Raw genomic sequence first — 19295 nt, 5'->3', positions numbered from 1 at the left:
TCTGCTCAGTTTACGTGCTATGCTCTGAGCTGCTGTGCTGTGCTGCGCTCCTCCTCTCCTTTTTGCTTCTCTCGACTCTCCTCTTTCTCCGTCGCCTTCTGTTTTGTTCTTTACTCTGTTCTGCTCTGCTAGTTTGGAACGTATGCACCGGGTCGACTGGGATACTGGGATACTGGGATAGTGGGATACTGCATGTGGAGAGAGGGCTGGATGCTTCAGGTGCTCGGAACTCGGCCGTCGGACCCCGTGGATCTGTGGGGTGGGAGGGGAGGGGTGGGGGAGAGAGAGAGAGGGGAGGAAGGGCACCCAGGTGAAGGAAGGGCTGACCTGCCGTGGAACAAGGATGAAGGTGGTGGTCTGGTGTTGTGGGTCATGCTCTGCCGGGATCTGAGTTGTTCTATTTGGCTGGAGACCCCGTTGCTTTGCCCCCCTGGAGGGGCTCTATTCCTGGAAAAGCCGGGAAAAGCCAGGCGGGAGGAGCGGGAACCATGAACCAGCAGCTGGATCCTCCGCGGCCAATCAACTGGACCATCAGGAAATTGTGCGCCGCAGCCTTCCTACCATCCGTACGCCTGCTCAAGGTATGAGTACCAGAGGGGGCTGGGGAGTGGAGGAGGAGGAGAAGTGGAGTAGGAGAGAAGGTTGTGTAGGAGGAGAGGGACGATGAATGTAGGGGGTGTGTAAGTGGGGGAGTTTGAGATTGACATAAGAGGGTGGTTAAGAAAAACCTAAAAGTACATTTACACAGGAATATGCTTCTCCCAGATCTGTTTGTTCTGTCTTACCTACTCCTATTTGGTTATTGGCAAGACAACCCAAACAGACCAGGCTGGGACGAGGCTGACACAGGAGGAGGTTGCGAGGAAGAAAGGTCATTATACTGTGTACAATGACTGTTTGGTGAAGATATCTGAACAGTAAGGTTCAAATAGTGTTATATCCAATCTACAGTGCCCTGTTTTCGGTTTGGCATTTTTGGCTACAGTGTTAGGAGCTAGTAACACAAGCATTTTTCTGCACCCGCTATATCTTCCAAACTGTGTACACGACCAATAAACTTTTATTTGATTTGTTTGATTTGATTAGATGTGTGATTCATTCTTGATGTGCCTTCCTTGAGGTTTTGCTTAGCTGGGTGAAAGTGACCACGCTGTAACAAATGTTCTCTGGTGGTGGGTGCCGTTTATGATTAGGGAGGACGATTATTATTTTAAACAATTATGATCATGGCCTTATTTCTATTACAGCATATTGGAGCTCAATATAATGAAATCACCCACACATACAGTTCACTTTCACAGCATCATCACATCTACTGCTCTCCTCCTCCTGATATTTTCACTTCGCTTGTGGACTTCAGTGCACAACACAACAACTGTCTGGGAACAGGCGAAAAAACATATAACTATAACTAACCAATGATGTACTGTATATAAAGCCGGGATGACTGACATGGGGCGTTGTATTGAAGCCACCTCCCAGCCATCTTGGTACTCATCCTCCATTGGAAAAACAGATTTTGGAAGCTATATAAATGCATTTATTAATGTGTACATTCATTTTTGACACATGCATACTTTTAAATTATATTATGTTAGCTAAAAATAAGTATATGTTTTGAGAATACTAATGTTACTGTCCACACTAAAACAAAAAAGTACTTAAATACATGTAATTTTGTCAGTTAAACATTTAATTGAAATACTGTCGAATTCCATTCATTCCTATGGAGGACTGCTCCTACTGGGGAGTACCAATATGGCTGACCGGTGGCTTCAAAGCCTCTCAATCGCCAAAACATAGCATCAGAAATCCAGGTTTTATAAACATCATTGGAACTAACCCACAATCCAATCCATGTGTATAGCGGTTTAATAGTTACCCGGTGGCAATAATTTAATTAAACTGAACGCTTACCTTGACTTGCTTCAAAGCTGGGACCGAGAGACTGAAAAACAGCTTCTATCTCAAGGCCATCAGACTGTTAAACAGCCATCACTAACATTGAGTGGCTGCTGCCAACATACTGACTCATCTCTAGCCACTTTAATAATTAGAAATTGTATGTAATAAATGTATCACTAGCCACTTTAAGCAATGCCACTTTATATAATGTTTACATACCCTACATTACTCATCTCATATGTATATACTGTACTCTATACCATCTACTGCATCTTGCCTATGCCGTTTGGCCATCGCTCATCCATATATTTTTATGTACATATTCTTATTCATTCCTTTACACTTGTGTGTATAAGGTAGTTGTTGTGAAATTGTTAGATTACTTGTTAGATATTACTGCATGGTCGGAACAAGAAGCACAAGCATTTCGCTACACTCGCATTAACATCTGATAACCATGTGCATGTGACAAATAAAATTTGATTTGATTTTGATTTGACTTGGAAGAGTTGAAGTATTGGATTGCCTTAACCAGCTAGCTAACATAAATAGTATGCTTCTCTGTTTGAGTCAGGTTGTTGAGTAGGCTAAATTAGCTGCATTAGCTAGCTAAGTAAGTGAAAGTGAAGTTCTCACTCTGCTGCTTCTCCTTAATTTTTTTTTAGAAATTAATTTGTTCAAAACTGCTCAACTATTGTCTTTCTCTGTTTGAGTCAACTACTCACCACATATAATGCACTGCAGTGCTAGCTGGCTCTAACTTATGCTTTTAGTACTAGATCCATTCTCTGATCCTTTGATTGGATGGACAACATGTCAGTTCATGCTGCAAGAGCTCTGATAGGTTGGAGGACATTCTCCGGAAGTTGTCATAATTACTGTGTAAGTCTATGGAAGGGGTTGAGAATCATGAGCCTTCTAGGTTTTGTATTGAAGTCAATGTACACCGAGGAGGACGGAAGCTAGCTGTCCTCCGGCTACACCATGGTGCTACCCTACAGAGTGCTGTTGAGGCTACTGTAAACCTTCATTGCAAAACAATGTGTTTTTAATGTTTCACTATTTTTATAGTGAATGTCTCTCCTCTTCCTCCTCCTCTGAGGAGCCTCCACTGGTTTGGTTGTGTGCCTGTGTTCACTGTATTTGCACATTGTATGAGAGGGAGTGTTAAATGTGATTAACATATGAGGCAATTTATTGGCTGTCACAAGATATTTATAGACCTGGTAATAAACTGTCATTATTCATTGCCTGGTGTGAACATGTTAAAGGCTGTTTATAACCATGCGTTTTGATACACATTATTATAGAGCTCTTGTCTGTGTTCTCCCCAGTCTTCTTTTGATCTCTCAGCATCAAAGTCTCATAGCAAGTGCATAGCAAGTGCAACTGTATCTCTATGATGTTAAACCAGGCCTGTTGAATGTGTGTGTGGACGTGTTTGTATTTGCATGTGTATAGCTCAGTCAAATGAATTCTATTGTAATCACTGATGGGGTCTGTGTGCATGAGTGTATAAGGCATTAACAGAGAGATGGGAAATGTGTGTGTATTGATGTGAGTGGCTTTCTAATCACTGATGGGTCTAGATAGTGTGTCTGGGCCATCTCAGGAGATGTCAGAATAGCAGTGTAAGTTCAGCCTAATAGACCTATCGTTATCATGTGTGCACATTTCTGCACCTCAAGCCCTTTCCCAGTCTCCCGTGAATTTGACCTAATTACCTGGCTACCGTGTAAAGCATTGTCTAGTGTGTGTGTGTTTGCGTTTGTGTGGCTGTTATGTAAAAGGTACAATCACTGAAAACACACCCATATTCGCATTTGCTCGACATACTGAAATAAATACATCTTACCATATTGCTCCACTCCTTTTTACGAGACAAACATAACATTTGGTGTATCATTGTACTGCATGAAATACCTAATTCTGCAGGAGTTAATGTTATATTAGGTTACATGTGAGATGTTACAGGCCTGATTGTGTTTATATTTCAGTTAGTACTCCATTTAACCCACCTCAAGTTCAAAGGTATGGTTTTAGCCCTCTCATTTCAGTTCTCCCATTTGATGGCAAAGTAAACATGTTATAATGTGACGTATTAGTGTCTCACAATATCAGAATCTTTTACAATAAACAAGTCATTCACAATAATATTCAAAGTAGGCATAGTAAGAGAGACATTAGTCTTTCACAGTGTCAAATATTTAGGCATAGTCATAAACTCAAAGTTTATACTGCACAATTAAATAATAGCCATACATACAGTAATGGCAGTGTAGTACAAAACATGGAATACTTGTACAGTTGTGCAATAAGAGGCAACAGAGTCATCTTGTGACAAGAACATGGAGAGAGTAGATACTTTATTGTCAATCGTTTAGAACGGAAATGTGTCTTCTGCTTTTCCCAACATCATGCAGTGCAGCAACACCTGGTGGAGAGCAATTATGAGGGTGTTAAGTGCCTTTCTCAAGGACACAATGTCAGGAGATGGTACATGGGAGCCTTCCAGCTGCCATACATTGTTACATCCTGGGCGTGAGCCATTGTAGTCATGGCACCGCACTCATTCATTGCTCCTGTAGTAGCTTAGGTTAGCGGTGTTTCCTGATCCTGGTCCTGGGGACCCAAAGGGGTGCACATTTTTGGTTTTGCCTTAGCACTACACATCTGATTCAAATCAAAGCTTGATACGTTGATCATTTGAATCAACTGTGTAGTGTTCGGACAAAAATAAGAATGTGCACCCCTTTAGTTTCCCACGACCAGGATTGAGAAACAGAGGCTGGAGAGGCAGACCAGCAGCTGGAAGGTTGCTGGTTTAAGCCCCGGGCCGGGCAACACAAACATGGGAATGCAACTGAACTGGCAGCTGCAGGGCTTTTGGTCATTGATCCCATGTACCATCTCCTGCCTTTGTACCCTTGAGCAAGGCACCTAACCCCCCACAATTGCTCTCCATCAGGGGGCTCTGCACTGCTACTCAACCTGTGTCAACGTGTGTGTGTGTGTTGGTGTTGGTGTTGGGAAAGGGAGAATACACATTTTCCATTCTAACCAATGGATTCTAAAGTTGTATTAAATTCCTCTTTGGAGTCACCCATGTCTTTATCCAGCAATATTGTCCATCTAGAGAGGGATAGACAGCTCTGACAACACAAACTGGCTCCCCATGTAGTCTACTCCATCGAGCATTATTGACTGAAAAAAGGACAACACATTAGACTCCTCTCCACAGGCATTTGTTGAAGTATATTAGCACAATATTGATTGGAGACATTTCACTTTGATTATAACCCACCCCAATGGGCATACGACGTGATAAAGACATATTTTACTGGTTGAAATCTAGTCAGGATGTCTTATAACCAGGTCACAACCAGATTTAGTCGTCTTTTTCCTGACGTCTTTTTGATTTCATGAAAAATACATCTTATTTTGGTTGATATCTGTTTTTTGGTTGAAATCTGATTGAACTACTGACCAGTTATCTAAATGCTACTAAATGAATAGACTCCAATCTATATAAACATGTGCTTAGTGTTTGTGGGCCATGCACCCATTGCATATAAGACACTAGAACCATTACCATTATACACATTTGAGTAATGTTCTTTTTTAGCAGGGACTTGGGGGAGACTTGGGGGACTCAGCATGGACTCGGACTCTGGGGGCTTCATGTGGGCTGTGCTTTTCAGAGACAGGCAGAATCATATTTCTCTGGGCTCTGGCTAATGGTACTCGGGCATAATCAACTTCAACCTATCCGGCCCGATAATTGTTTTTCAGGAGTAGGGCCATTTGAGGTTTTTATGTTCGCAGACATTCCCATGATAGTACGAACTGGCGCGGCAGGTTCCAGAATCTCCAGCGTAGCGCTCCGGGGGAGGTAAGCGGGGTTCTCAGGACACTGGGGTAGGCTGGGAAGAAAAGCTGCTGGTGGCGGGGTTGCTGAGAGTCTGGGGGATTACTGGTGTAGCCCGTTGCCTAGTAGGGAATCTGCGGAATTTCTCCAGCAATGTATCAAATGCCTGGTCATGGCGTTCTGACATGGTATGGAGTCCCTCCATAAGGCATTGCAGTAACTCCTCGTCTCTTCCAATGGTGGCGCCTTGCTGGGAGTCTTGAGAAAAGGAAGACTTGAGAAAAAGGAAGACGGGAAAGCACGCTGGTAAGACCTGACAAGACAAGACGAACTGGCAACAGACAAACAGAGAACACAGGTATAAATGCACCGGGGATAATGGGGAAGATGGGTGACACCTGTAGGGGTGCTTGCTCAGTGCATTGCTTGGGCATTCCATATAGCACATGAGACAACTACACCACCACACAACAATACCACCACTTGGAAACAACAAAAGCCTCTCAATTGAAAAGATTTGACTGCTAAGTTTTCTTAATTAGGGAAGAGTGAAATATAACAAAACCGTTTGAAATAGAAACACCAGATTTTTTGCTGGGTTTTTAAAATAATGTTCATTAATTATGAAATTCTAAAAAAGGTGACCGACCGCCTTGATTCGGTCTTATGTAGCAAAATTTGAAATTGTGTTTTTTACATTGGATAAAAGTAGAGACTGAGAGCTATATGGTATATCATACACTGTAGTTGAGGAACAATGGGAAAGTAATTCTGCTTTGAAAGTTGATAAACCTGTAACCCCACTTTTGAGAAAATGGCCCTTGAATGTTCTGGTACAACTGCTGGAGAGCTATTCTTTGTCTACACCCATTCAGCATCGTTCACACCCTCTTAAGCCTTTGCCCCATCCATCTCTTTAAGGAATCATATGTGAGGACATGTGGTAAACACGAGCTATAAGAAAATGTAAGTTATTTGTCACATGCACAGGATATAGAAGGTGTAAACGGTACAGTGAAGTGGTTACTTGCATAGTAACAATATCAAAAACAGAAAGTGTCCAGATCAAATTATTTAATCAATATCTTATCATTATTAAATGACCCTGACACACTTGTCTAAATTGATGGGTCACGTGAAGGAAATGCTATAACACCCCACATCTAGCTAAGTGGATGGGTAAATATTGTCCAGACATGAAATACAGTATCAAATCAAATCAAATTGAATTTGTCACATGCGCCAAATACAACAGGTGTAGTAGACCTTACAGTGAAATGCTTACTTACAAGCCCTTAGCCAGCAATGCAGTTTTAAGAAAATACCCCCCAAAAAGTAAGAGATAAGAATAACAAATAATTAAAGAGCAGCAGTAAATAACAATAACTATATACAGGGGGTACTGGTACAGAATCAATGTGCAAGGGCACAAGTGTCGAGGTAATTGAGGTAATATGTACATAATATGTACATGTAGGTAGAGTTATTAAAGTGACTATGCATAGATATAACAGATAGTAGCAGCAGCGTTCCAGAGGGGGTGGGGGAATGCATATAGTCTTGGTAGCCATTTGATTAGCTGTTCAGGAGTCTTATGGCTTGGGGGTAGAAGCTATTTAGGAGCCTCTTGGACCTAGACTTTGGCACCGCGGTACCGCTTGCCGTGCGGTAGCAGAGAGAACAGTCTGACTAGTGTGGCTGGAGTCTGACAATTTTTAGGGCCTTCCTCTGACCCCACCTGGTGTAGAGGTATTGGATGGCAGTGCCTTGCAGTCGGAGGCCGAGCAGTTGCCATACCATGCAGTGATGCAACCAGTCAGGATGCTCTCGATGGTGCAGCTGTAAAACCTTTTGAGGATCTGAGGACCCATGCCAAATCTTTTCAGTCTCCTGAGGGGGAATAGGTTTGTCGTGCCCTCTTCACGACTGTCTTGGTGTGCTTGGACCATGTTAGTTTGTTGGTGATGTGGACGCCAAGGAACTTGAAGCTCTCAACCTGCTCCACTACAGCCCCGTCGATGAGAATGGGGGTGAGCTCGGTCCTTTTCCTGTAGTCCACAATCATCTCCTTTGTCTTGATCACATTGAGTGAGAGGTTGTTGTCCTTGCACCACACATTCAGGTCTCTGACCTCCTTATAGGCTGTCTCATCGTTGTCGGTGGTCAGGCCTACCACTGTTGTGTCATCAGCAAACTTAATGATGGTGTTGGTGTCGTGCCAGGCTGTGCAGTCATGAGTGAACAGGGAGTACAGGAGGGGACTGAGCACGCACCCCTGAGGGGCCCCCGTGTTGAAGATCAGCATGGCGGATGTGAGTAAGGGTGTTACCTACCCTTACCACCTGGGGGCGTCCCGTCAGGAAGTCCAGGATCCAGTTGCAGAGGGAGGTGTTTAGTCTCAGGGTCCTGTCTCAGAGCTTTGAGGGCACTATGGTGTTGAACGCTGAGCTGTAGTCAATGAATAGCATTCTCACATAGGTGTTCCTTTTGTCCAGGTGTGAGTGAAAGAGCAGTGAGATTGAGATTGCACCATCTGTGGATCTGTTGGTGCGGTATGCAAATTAGAGTGGGTCTAGGGTTTCTGGGATAATGGTGTTGATGTGAGCCATGACCAGCCTTTTAAAGAATTTCAAGTCTACAGACGTGAGTGCTACGGGTCGGTAGTCATTTAGGCAGGTTACCTTAGTGTTCTTGGGCACAGGGACTATAGTGGTCTGCTTGAAACATGTTGGTATTACAGACTCAGACAGGGAGAGGTTGAAAATGTCAGTGAAGACACATGCTCGGAGTACACGTCCTGGTTATCACTAAGCTAAGGACCCTGTGACTGAACACCTCCAGTGCTTAATTTGAGCCGGAACAGGATCTGGCACCTTTCAATTATGGATGGTTTCCTTCCGGAACCCATTTGCCAGGATCCGGTACCTCTCTTGGCATGAAACAGCATTTTCACTGTTTGCAATGTAAAAATGATAATAAAATCAATGAGTTAATTTAAGTTGTCTCTTCTGTAATACTCCTTCCCCTAAAAAATGTAATGTGAAAATGTGCCAGATATTCTAAGAATTGATTTGTGTTGGCCCGGCTCTGGTTTATGGTTTGCGCAACATTGTAGCCTGTATAAACCAACACGTGGCCATTGCTGTGGTTAGAGAAAGAAATGTGCCTGTATCTCTTAAAGAACTAGAATGAGATTCACTTTCTATGATCTCTCTCTGCTCTGATAGACATGAGCCTGCAACTCTCATCTCTCCGGCGTTGCACTTCATCCTTTATTTCCTTATAGAGTCATAGCCATGGGAAGGGTGCTGGAGGTACCGCAGCACCCTGATAAATTGAAATACATTTGCTAAAGTTATAGATTTACTTCTGTCTTTTCAGACAGTAATGAAATAATTCAGAATACAACACCAGGACTATTCCTATAATTTAGCCGTAGAGGATCAATAGCCTATATATAAAATAAAATAAATGCCTAGCTGTGGATTGTGTATCCCAATCACAGTCTGGAACCTGTGGCAAATCTGTCAGTTAACAACATACAGCCAAACCTTTCACAATATTTCAAATACAATACAAAAGCAAATGGATTCTGCTGAAAAGAGATGACTAATTTGGCTGTAGGCTATCAAATTATGTTATCAACTTCCAAATAGGCCTGTTGAGCGAACAGCATTCTTTTACAAAGTAAAATTGGAAACTAAAGATTTTTTTAGGACTATTTCCTCCTCATATTGTACAATATGTGTCTCCACACACCTAGGCTATTGATGGATTCAAGACAAGGTCGTTTTTATTGATCTCAGTTTGTCAGTGTCAAAGTAGCCTGCTATTTTGATAATTTGTGAGGTATTAAAAAAGATTATGCTAAAAAGTCTTCAGTCATCTAAAATGATGTTGAATTGCGTGAAATGCATTTAGAAAAGGACACATTTTCCCCAGACCCTAGGCATAAAAAAAAAAATCACCACATGTGCGTCTTCAAGTGATTCTATACTAATGCTCTATGCCAGCACATAAAAGCTATGATATGCATGCAATGCTTTATTATAAAGGTGATTATTTTTTTCATATGTTCCGGTACCTCAAAGGGCCCGAGGTCACCCCCCTCTCGCATTCACTTTTTGTTCCGGCACCTCCCAATTTACAGATTAAGCACTGAACAGCTCCCTCTGCAACTGGATCCTGGACTTCCTGACGATACGTCCCCAGGTGGTGATGGTAGGCAACAAAACATCCACCACACTGAACCTCAACAAGGGGGCCCTCAGGGGCGTGTGCTTAGTCCCCTCCTGTACTCCCTGTTCACTAACGACTGCGTGGCAGTGCACGACTCCATCACCATCATGAAGTTTGCCGACGACACGACAGTGGTAGTCCTGATCACAGACGACAATGGTAGGTAGGAGGTCAGAGACCTGGCAGTGTGGTGCCATTACAACAGCATCTCCTTCAACCCGAGCAACCCCAGCAAGACAAAGGTCTGATCGTGGACTACAGAAAACAGAGGACCTAGCACGCCCCCATTCACATCGACGGGGCTGTAGTGGAGCGGGTCGAGAGCTTCAAGTTCCTTGCTGTCCACATCACTAAGGATCATCACTAAGGTGTTTATGTATCTTTGGCTTGGTTGATCACTAGCCCGTGGTCCCAGAAGTAATCGCCTCCTATCCTGACTCTCTTATGCACTCTACACAAACACACACACACACACACACACACACACACACACACACACACACACACACACACACACACACACACACACACACACACACACACACACACACACACACACACACACACAATACAGGCTTCCCTGTATTTCAAAATGAGTGGAGCTGGCTGCTTGATGACAGTAAAAGGTTTTTGGTTAGGTGCACTTAGCATGATGAAATCAGTCAATTATTCTAAGTGCTACCTTCTTCCTGTGTGCTTAGAATGTGTAGTGAGACACTTCCATCTGGGTGTAAGTAGTTGTGAATGTATGCCTCTGCATGTGTGTGTGTGTGTGTGTCTTCTAAGGTGTGTTTATTCTTAAATATTTAAATGTTGTTGGTATTCTACATGCCTGTTAGTTTGTGCGTTCATTGTGGGGTAATTGATAGATGTCCAATTGACCAAAGGTGAATCAATACATACATTTCTCAATACACTTCTGTTTGATGATGTGTCTATGTTTATGGGGTATTTTACACTCAAGGCTGTTAGAGTAATGAAGATGTAAATTAGGAGAAGTAAGAGAATACGTAAGTACATTTCCACTTGTTCAGACTTTTGGCTTGTGCCAAACGGGTTTGCTCTGGGTTATAAAACACCAAGAGTGAAGCCAAGCTATATTGTGAATCTAGTCCCAGATTAAGAGTATAATGTGGTCTAATGAGACGAAGCCACTAACTGCTTTGTAAGGAGTATTACCGTTGTAGAATGTGCCCATATAAAAGAATATATACATTTCAATATATTTAACATCACCTAAAATGTACACTACATGACAAAAGGGACACCTTCTTGTCGAATATATAATTCTAAAATCATGGGTATTAATATGGAGTTGGTCCCCCCTCTGCTACTATAACAGCCTCCACTCTTCTGGGAAGGCCTCCACTAGATGTTGGAACATTGGCGCATTAGTGAGGTCGGGCACTGATGTTGGGCGATGAGGCCTGGCTCGCAGTCGGCGTTCCAATTCATCCCTAAGGTGTTCAATGGGGTTTAGGAGGTCAAGGATTCTGTGCAGGTCAGTCAAGTTCTTCCACACCAACCTCGATAAACCATTTCTGTATGGACTTTGATTTGTGCATGGGGGGCATTGTCATGCTGAAACAGGAAAAGGCCTTCCCCAAACTGTTGCCACAAAGTTGGAAGGACAGAATCATCTAGAATGTCATTGTATACTGTAGCATTAACATTCCCTTTTGCTGGAACTAACGTGCCTAGCCCGAACCGTGAAAAACAGCCTCAGACCATTATTCCTCCTCCACCAGACTTTACAGTTGGCACTATGCATTCGGGCAGATAGCGTTCTCCAAACCCAGATTTGTCCGTCGGACTGCCAGATGGGAAAGCGTGATTCATCACTCTAGGGAACGCTTTTCCACTGCTCCAGAATCCAATGGCGGCGAGCTTTACACCACTCCAGCCAACAGTTGGCATTGCGCATGGTAATCTAAGGCTTGTATGCGGCTGCTCGGCCATGAAAACCAATTTAATGAAGCTCCCAATAAACAGTTATTTTGCTGACGTTGCTTCCAGAGGCCGTTTGGAACTCGATAGTGAGTGTTGCAACTGAGGACAGCACACGGTAGTACCATTCTGTGAGCTTGTGTGGCCTACCACTTCGCGACTGAGCCATTGTTGCTCTTAGATGTTTCTGCTTCACTAGAACAACACTTACAGTTGACCGGGGCAGCTCTAGCAGGGCAGAATTTTGATGAACTGACTTGTTGGAAAGGTGGCATCCTATGACGGTGCCACGTTGAAAGTCACTGAGCTCTTCAGTAAGGCCATTCTACTGCCAATGTTTGTCTATGGAGATTACATGGCTGTGTGCTCGATTTTATACACCTGTCAGCAACGGTGTGGCTGAAATAGCAAAATCCACTAATTTGAAGGGGTGTTCCATACTTTTGTGTCTATATAGTGTATTTCAAATACATGTACATACATGTGCATCTTTGCTAAAATGCATGTAAATGCATGACAATTTTCCCTGAAATGCATGACTATGCATAGTCTACATGGTGGCCAAAGTGGTTCCTAATTTGGCTTCTTAAATTACTCTTTACCTATAGATCAGTACAAATATATTTTAAAAAGCACTAGGCTGTTTTTATAATTTTTTTGATTCAAGTTTTTATTGAGTTGAACAAAAACTATACATCGTACAACACTCCACAATATGTCAAAGGGTAGGTATAGGTCTTGTGCTTCCAATGAGTTAGTGGTGTTATGGTGCGTTTGTAAACCAAATGGGAAGTGGGAATTTTCCAACTGGTAATTACTAGTTAAATCAAACACGAATCTCCTTGTGACAGGGGGAATGGAAGCTTGTTGTGTGCAACAGGGATAGGCAATTGAATGCATGATTCACAAACCAATTTAAATTGTTCTAACATTTCTAGCCTGTCTGTCTATGGGTAAAAGTGTTTCCATGTTATGCTCGACCCGCTAAGTTTTTCACCACAAAACACCTGAAAATGGTTAAAAAGAGCAGAACCACCTCACCTGATTTGACACTATAATCTGATGATTAGATTATATTAAAATAAGAGTTCAGTTCACGTAACAGAGTTGACCTTAAAAAATCTGAAATAACTAGGGCTTTACAATGATGGTGAAAACTTTGAGTATTTTGGGGGGTTAGTGAGCTTTATATAAGTCACAGAGGGTGCACGGAAAGACATGTCAAAATGCAAGTCTTTATTCACATTGAAAATCAGAGTTATTGAATTCGACATGTGGTCTATATCAATTACCTCAACTAACTGGTGCCCCTGCACATTGACTCTGTACCAGTACCCCCTGTATATAGCCTAGCTTGTTAATTTTTTTGCTGCTGTTTAATTATTTGATACTTTTATTTTCAATTTTTTACTTAACACTTATTTATTGTTTCTAAACTTCTTAAAGCATTGTTGGTTAAGGGCTTGTAAGTAAGTATTTCACTGTAAGGTGAAAACCTGTTGTATTCGGCGTATGTGACAAATACAATTTGATTGATTTGAATGACGGAATAGCCCGGGTACTCTACGACAGGCTGGCCTGATGGAATCAATGTTAATGATTGAGGGTTCTTTGATAAGCTCAGTATGAAACAGTTAAGACAGGGACAAGTTAATGTCATTATGTGACTAGACTCAAATTAAAAGGCTGGAAACAAAAAGGGAAATGCTGGCTTCGTCTGCTAGATGGCTCCGCTTCTTGACGCAGTTTAACACTGTTGCTCAACTGTGGGGGTAAGAGCTCGACTCCACGTACAGAGCATCATGCATCTATCATTCTAGGTGCCAGAAAGTTTTTTTTCAGTGACGTGACTCTCTCTCTCTCTCTCTCTCTCTGAGATTAAACAAGCAAAACTCGCTAATAACGTCGCCATTGACATTCAGTACCAGTCAAAAGTTTGGACACACCTACTCATGACCCAATACACCTCCAGGCGGTGTAAGAACTATTTGACCAAGAAGGAGAGTGATGACCTGGCCTCCACAATCACCTGACATCAACTCAATTGAGATGGTTTTGGATGAGTTGGACCGCAGAGTGAAGGAAAAGCAGACAATACGTGTTTAGCGTATGTGGGAACTCCTACAATGTAGAAAATATTAAAAATAAAGAAAAACCCTTGAATGATTAGACTGGTACTGGTACTGTAGGTCTTTGTGACAAATGTCTTTGTACCTGTACATATCTATCACATTCGGTCCATTCTGATTGCTAATGATATGAGAATGTTTCACCATGGCATCTATGGAGATCTTCTATACGGTTTCTGTCCTCACTAGTGTATTCAGGTTAGACCTTTTCAGACATTTTGACATAGACAAGTGTCAAACACTGAATTAGAATTCTAATGATATCTAGGATTCTAACTTTACGGTGTCCAGTCTGCCTGAGTCGTGTGCATCTTTTCATAGTGATCCAACGGAAACAGATTTTTTCAGTTGTCATTGCTCAACTCAGACAGTGTTTTGGTCTCTAACGCTTCGGCTCAGAGAGTTTTTTCATCAGTTTTTCTCTGAATGAAACTCTTTTTGGGGAACCAATACCCTGGCTTCGTTTGGTCCCAAGCTTGTAGAATACCTGAATCACTTGCTCTGAATAGGAGTTGGGCTTTTGGTTTTTGGTTTGGCTTTTGGTTTTCCATTTTACTCCCTCTTGCTGTTTCTCTGACTCTCTCTAAAATGTGTTTTATCTCTCTTTCTCACCACTCCAGCAAAGCATATTGTCTTTGTAGTGATGGTTTCTCTCAGGTCATTAGCATTAGCATCTCAGGTCATTAGCATAGCATCTTAAATCACTGGAGAGCAGTGTGCTGCTTCCATATATTTCCCAAAGCCAACACACGCTCCCAGCACACAAGAACACACACACACGCGCACACAAACTCTGAAGTCAGTTATCTGCTTCGTTCTGTAGAGAGTGTTGTTTTGTTGTTTTTGTGTACACATGTTCAGCGTAGCTCTCTGGAGCCGGGAGATAATAACCCAGTAATATAAGTGGATCAGTCCCTCAAAATGGACTTAATGGTTAAGTGTCTGTCCCCGTTGGAGACATAACAGCATACCCAATACAGCCAGTCTGGATTTTGTTAACGCTCATGTGCACACACGTTTGTTTTACTATCCTTGATTTCCGTTCCAAATCATTTTGACCCTAACCCTAAACTTAACCCTAGAGCTAACCCTAACCCCTATTGTAACCCTAACCCTAACTGTAACCATAAACCTACACCTAACCCCTAAGCCTAAAATAGCGTTTTTCCTTGTGGGGACCAAAGAAATGTTCCCACTGGTCTTAATTTTCCTTGTTTTACTATCCTAATGTGGACTTCTGGTCCCCACAAGGATAGTTAAACCAACCAAACAAACACACACACACACTCTTACTGCAGAGCTCGGCTGACCTTTGAAACTGTGCTGCAATATTAAGGCGTCCTCCTCCTTAAAAGCTGCTGTTAAATAGGCTTGATACCCGTGTCAGAGCGGCTATCTCAGGGATTAACAGGGAGCGTAGATATTGTTTATTTTCTCTTGCTCTATCTCCTCTCCTGTGTGGGGAAAGGGTGCTTACATTCCCCAGACGAACCAATAGGACAAACCATTTGGTAGTTCTGTCAACGATAATGTTAACAACACATGTTCACATCCCTGTGTATGTTGTGTGTGGGGGGGGTTGGTTCTTCTATACTTGTGGGGATAGTAAAACAAGGAAAATTCATGTCCATGTCCCCATGAGGACAAAGGCTATTTTAAAATTAAGGATTAGGTTTAGGATTAGGTTTAGAATTAGGGTTAGGGTAAAGGGTTAGGAGTTCCTTTTAGGGTTTGGGTTATGGGTTAGGCTTATGGTAAGGGTTAGGGATTAGGGTATACAGAAATTGTACAGGAGATGGCTTGCTAAATTACATTTTTATTACGGATATGCTGCGGTTATAGGTACGAGGCGGAACCTTGAGTGTGCAATTGCTTTTCTACAACGGGCTACCAATTAAATAAACGTTATTTTGATAAGTGTATTCATAGTCTACTACAGTGCATTTGAAAAATATTCAGACCCTTCACTTTTTCCATTTTTTGTTGAGTTACAGCCTTATTCTAAAGTGGATTTTTCCTCATCAATCTACACACAATAGCCCATAATGACAAAGCGAAAACAGGTTTTTAGAATTCTTTTTCAAATTTACACTACCGTTCAAAAGTTTGGGGTAACTTAGAAATGTCCTTGTTTTTTCACAAGTCCTCAACTGGCAGCTTCATTAAATAGTACCCGCAAAACACCAGTCTCAACGTCAACAGTGAAGAGGTGACTCCGGGATGCTGGACTTCTAGGCAGAGTTGTAAAGAAAAAGACATATCTCAGACTGGCCAACAAAAATGTAATATTAAGATAGGAAAAAGAACACAGACACTGGACAGGAACTCTGCCTAGAAGGCCAGCATCCTGGAGTCACCTCTTCACTGTTGACGTTGAGACTGGTGTTTTGCGGGTACTATTTAATGAAGCTGCCAGTTGAGGACTAGTGAGGCGTCTGTTTCTCAAACTAGACACTCTAATGTACTTGTCCTCTTGCTCAGTTGTGCACCAGGGCCTCCCACTCCTCTTTCTATTCTGGTTAGAGCCAGTTTGTGCTGTTCTGTGAAGGGAGTAGTACACAGCGTTGTAAGAGAGCTTCAGTTTCTTGGCAATTTCTCGCATGGAATAACCTTAATTTCTCAGAACAAGAATAGACTGACGATTTTCAGAAGAAAGTTCTTTGTTTCTGGCCATTTTGAGCCTATAATCGAACCCACAAATGCTGATGCTCCAGATATTCAACTAGTGTAAAGAAGGCCAGTTTTATTGCTTCTTTAATCAGGACAACAGTTTTCAGCTGTGCTAACATAATTGCAAAAGGGTTTTCTAATGATCAATTAGCCTTTTAAAATGATCAACTTGGATTAGCTAACATAACGTGCCATTGGAACACAGAAGTGATGGTTGCTGATAATGGGGTTCTGTACGCCTATGTAGATATTTCATTTTTTTTCTTAAATCAGCCGTTTCCAGCTTCAATAGTCATTTACAACATTAACAATGTCTACACTGTATTTCTGATCAATTTCATGCTATTTTAACTTTTACTTGGTACTCATCCCGGATCCGGGAGCACCCCCCACAGTAAAAAAGCTGACTAGCATAGCCTAGCATAGCGTCACAAGTAAATACAAGCATCTAAATATCATTAATCACAAGTCCAAGACACCAGATGAAAGATACAGATCTTGTGAATCCAGCCATCATTTCTGATTTTTAAAATGTTTTACAGGGAAGACACAATATGTAAATCTATTAGCTAACCACGTTAGCAAAAGACACCACTTTTTTTACTCCACCATTTTTTTACTCCATCAGTAGCTATCACTAATTCGACTAAATAAAGATATATATAGCCACTAACCAAGAAACAACTTCATAAGATGACAGTCTGATAACATATTTATGGTATAGCATATGTTTTTTTTGAAAAATGTGCATATTTCAGGTATAAATCACAGTTCTACATTGCAGCTGCAATCTGAAATAGCGTTGGAAGCAGCCGGAATAATTACAGAGACCGACGTCAATTACCAAAATACTCATCCTAAAACATTTCTGAAAAATACACAGCCTACAGCAATTGAAAGACACAGATCTTGTGAATCCAGACAATATTTCAGATTTTCTAAGTGTTTTACAGCGAAAACACAATATATCGTTATATTAGCATACCACATGAGCTAACATCGCCCCCGCATTGAATTAAGGCAAAAGGGGCGATAACGTTATCGCCACCAAAATATATTAATTTTTTCACTAACCTTCTCAGAATTCTTCAGATGACAGTCCTATAACATCATATTACACAATGCATATAGAGTTTGTTCGAAAATTTGCATATTTAGCATCACAAATCGTGGTTATGCAATGTAATCTGTCAAAACATGGCATGCATTCTGGCCGGCGCCATCTTGGAAAGGCACCTATGTTTACGATTATTTATCGATTAGATTGACTAAAAAAATACAGGTTGGACAGCTAATGAAAGATGCATTGGTTATTAATGCAACCGCTGATTTAGATTTTTAAAATTAACGTTACAAGACATACATTGTGAGTTACAGCCAGACTAGTGCCGCAGAAAATGGCCGACAACTGCGTTTACATTTTTCCACATAATTACGGAATAAAATCATAAATAACTCGTACTTTTGGACGAGCTTCCATCAGTATCTTGGGCAATGTGTCCTTTGTCCAAAAGAATCGTTGCTTTGTTGTAAAACGACCTCTTCAACTCCGGAACTAGCAGCTAACGATAGCTACACGGCACACACATGTCCAAATCCTCAAACGCAATACTAAGGAAATTCCGAAAATTAGCAATATACTCGCATAAACTGATATAAATCGGTTTCAAATAACTTCGTTATGATGTTTCTAACACCTATATCGAATTAAATCACAGACGGATATATCTTTGATCAATAACGAGAGCTTTTGAGCATGCCATTCTGAGGTCCTCCCTTGCGTCCTGGCGAGCGTCCAAAAGAAGGGACATCTCACTCCATTGCGTTTTATAAACTCTGAGAAACACGTAGAGACGCCATTCCACTTCTCATTGGTTACTGACATCCAGGGGAAGGCGGGTGCAGTTCATTTCGATCCATAGGGCATACACAGAGCTTAAAACTGATCCGAGATCAGAGACTATTTTTCAGAGCTTCGCATGTCCTGTCATGATTTTAGCTGTAGAAAGAGTTCTGGTTCACCCACAGACATAATTCAAACGGTTTTAGAAACTAGAGATTGTTTTCTATCCAATAGTAATAATAATATGCATATTGTAAGAGCAAGAATTGAGTACGAGGCAGTTTAATTTGGAAATGTAAAAAAATAAATAATGCTAACAGCTCCCCCTATTGACAAAATATTCTCCATTCTCTTGTGCGCCCCCAACAGATGGGTGTGGGCCAGCTGAAGAATGGTTCCCACGTACCGTCAGGGCAGCAACAGTACCTCTCGAAGTTCCCCTGTTGACGCGACACCTGATACCACAATTTCCAAATCAAGAATAACCTTTTGTATCGCCAGTCACTCATCCCTGGAAGTAACTGGCCATCCACCGCTATCACTTGGGCTGCTGTGGCTTTCAAGTTCGGATCCTCCCACTTCCAGAAGGACAACCATCTCTGCAGCACTCCACCAATCAGGCCTTTATGGTAGAGTGGCCAGACGGAAGCCACTCCTCAGTAAACGGCACATGACAGCCCTCTTGGAGTTTGCT

General features: G+C 41.9%; 1 protein-coding gene across 4 annotated transcripts in view; it reads left to right on the top strand.

The window, feature by feature from the left end:
* Positions 1–299: 299 nt before the first annotated feature.
* The window catches only part of trpm3 (transient receptor potential cation channel, subfamily M, member 3), a 245231-nt gene continuing 226235 nt past the window's right edge, over positions 300–19295 (top strand). For all 4 annotated transcript variants that reach the window (XM_071353639.1, XM_071353637.1, XM_071353638.1 and 1 more), the window contains exon 1: positions 300–581. In XM_071353639.1, coding sequence (XP_071209740.1) covers positions 489–581 — 93 coding nt within the window. In that variant the 5' untranslated portion in view covers positions 300–488. The remainder of the gene's footprint in view (positions 582–19295) is intronic.

The sequence above is a fragment of the Salvelinus alpinus genome, chromosome 19 (genome assembly GCF_045679555.1).
Source record: "Salvelinus alpinus chromosome 19, SLU_Salpinus.1, whole genome shotgun sequence".
Lineage (NCBI taxonomy): Eukaryota > Metazoa > Chordata > Actinopteri > Salmoniformes > Salmonidae > Salvelinus > Salvelinus alpinus.
The sequence above is the reverse complement of the archived record's forward strand: the minus strand, read 5'-3'. Positions and strand labels throughout refer to the sequence as shown.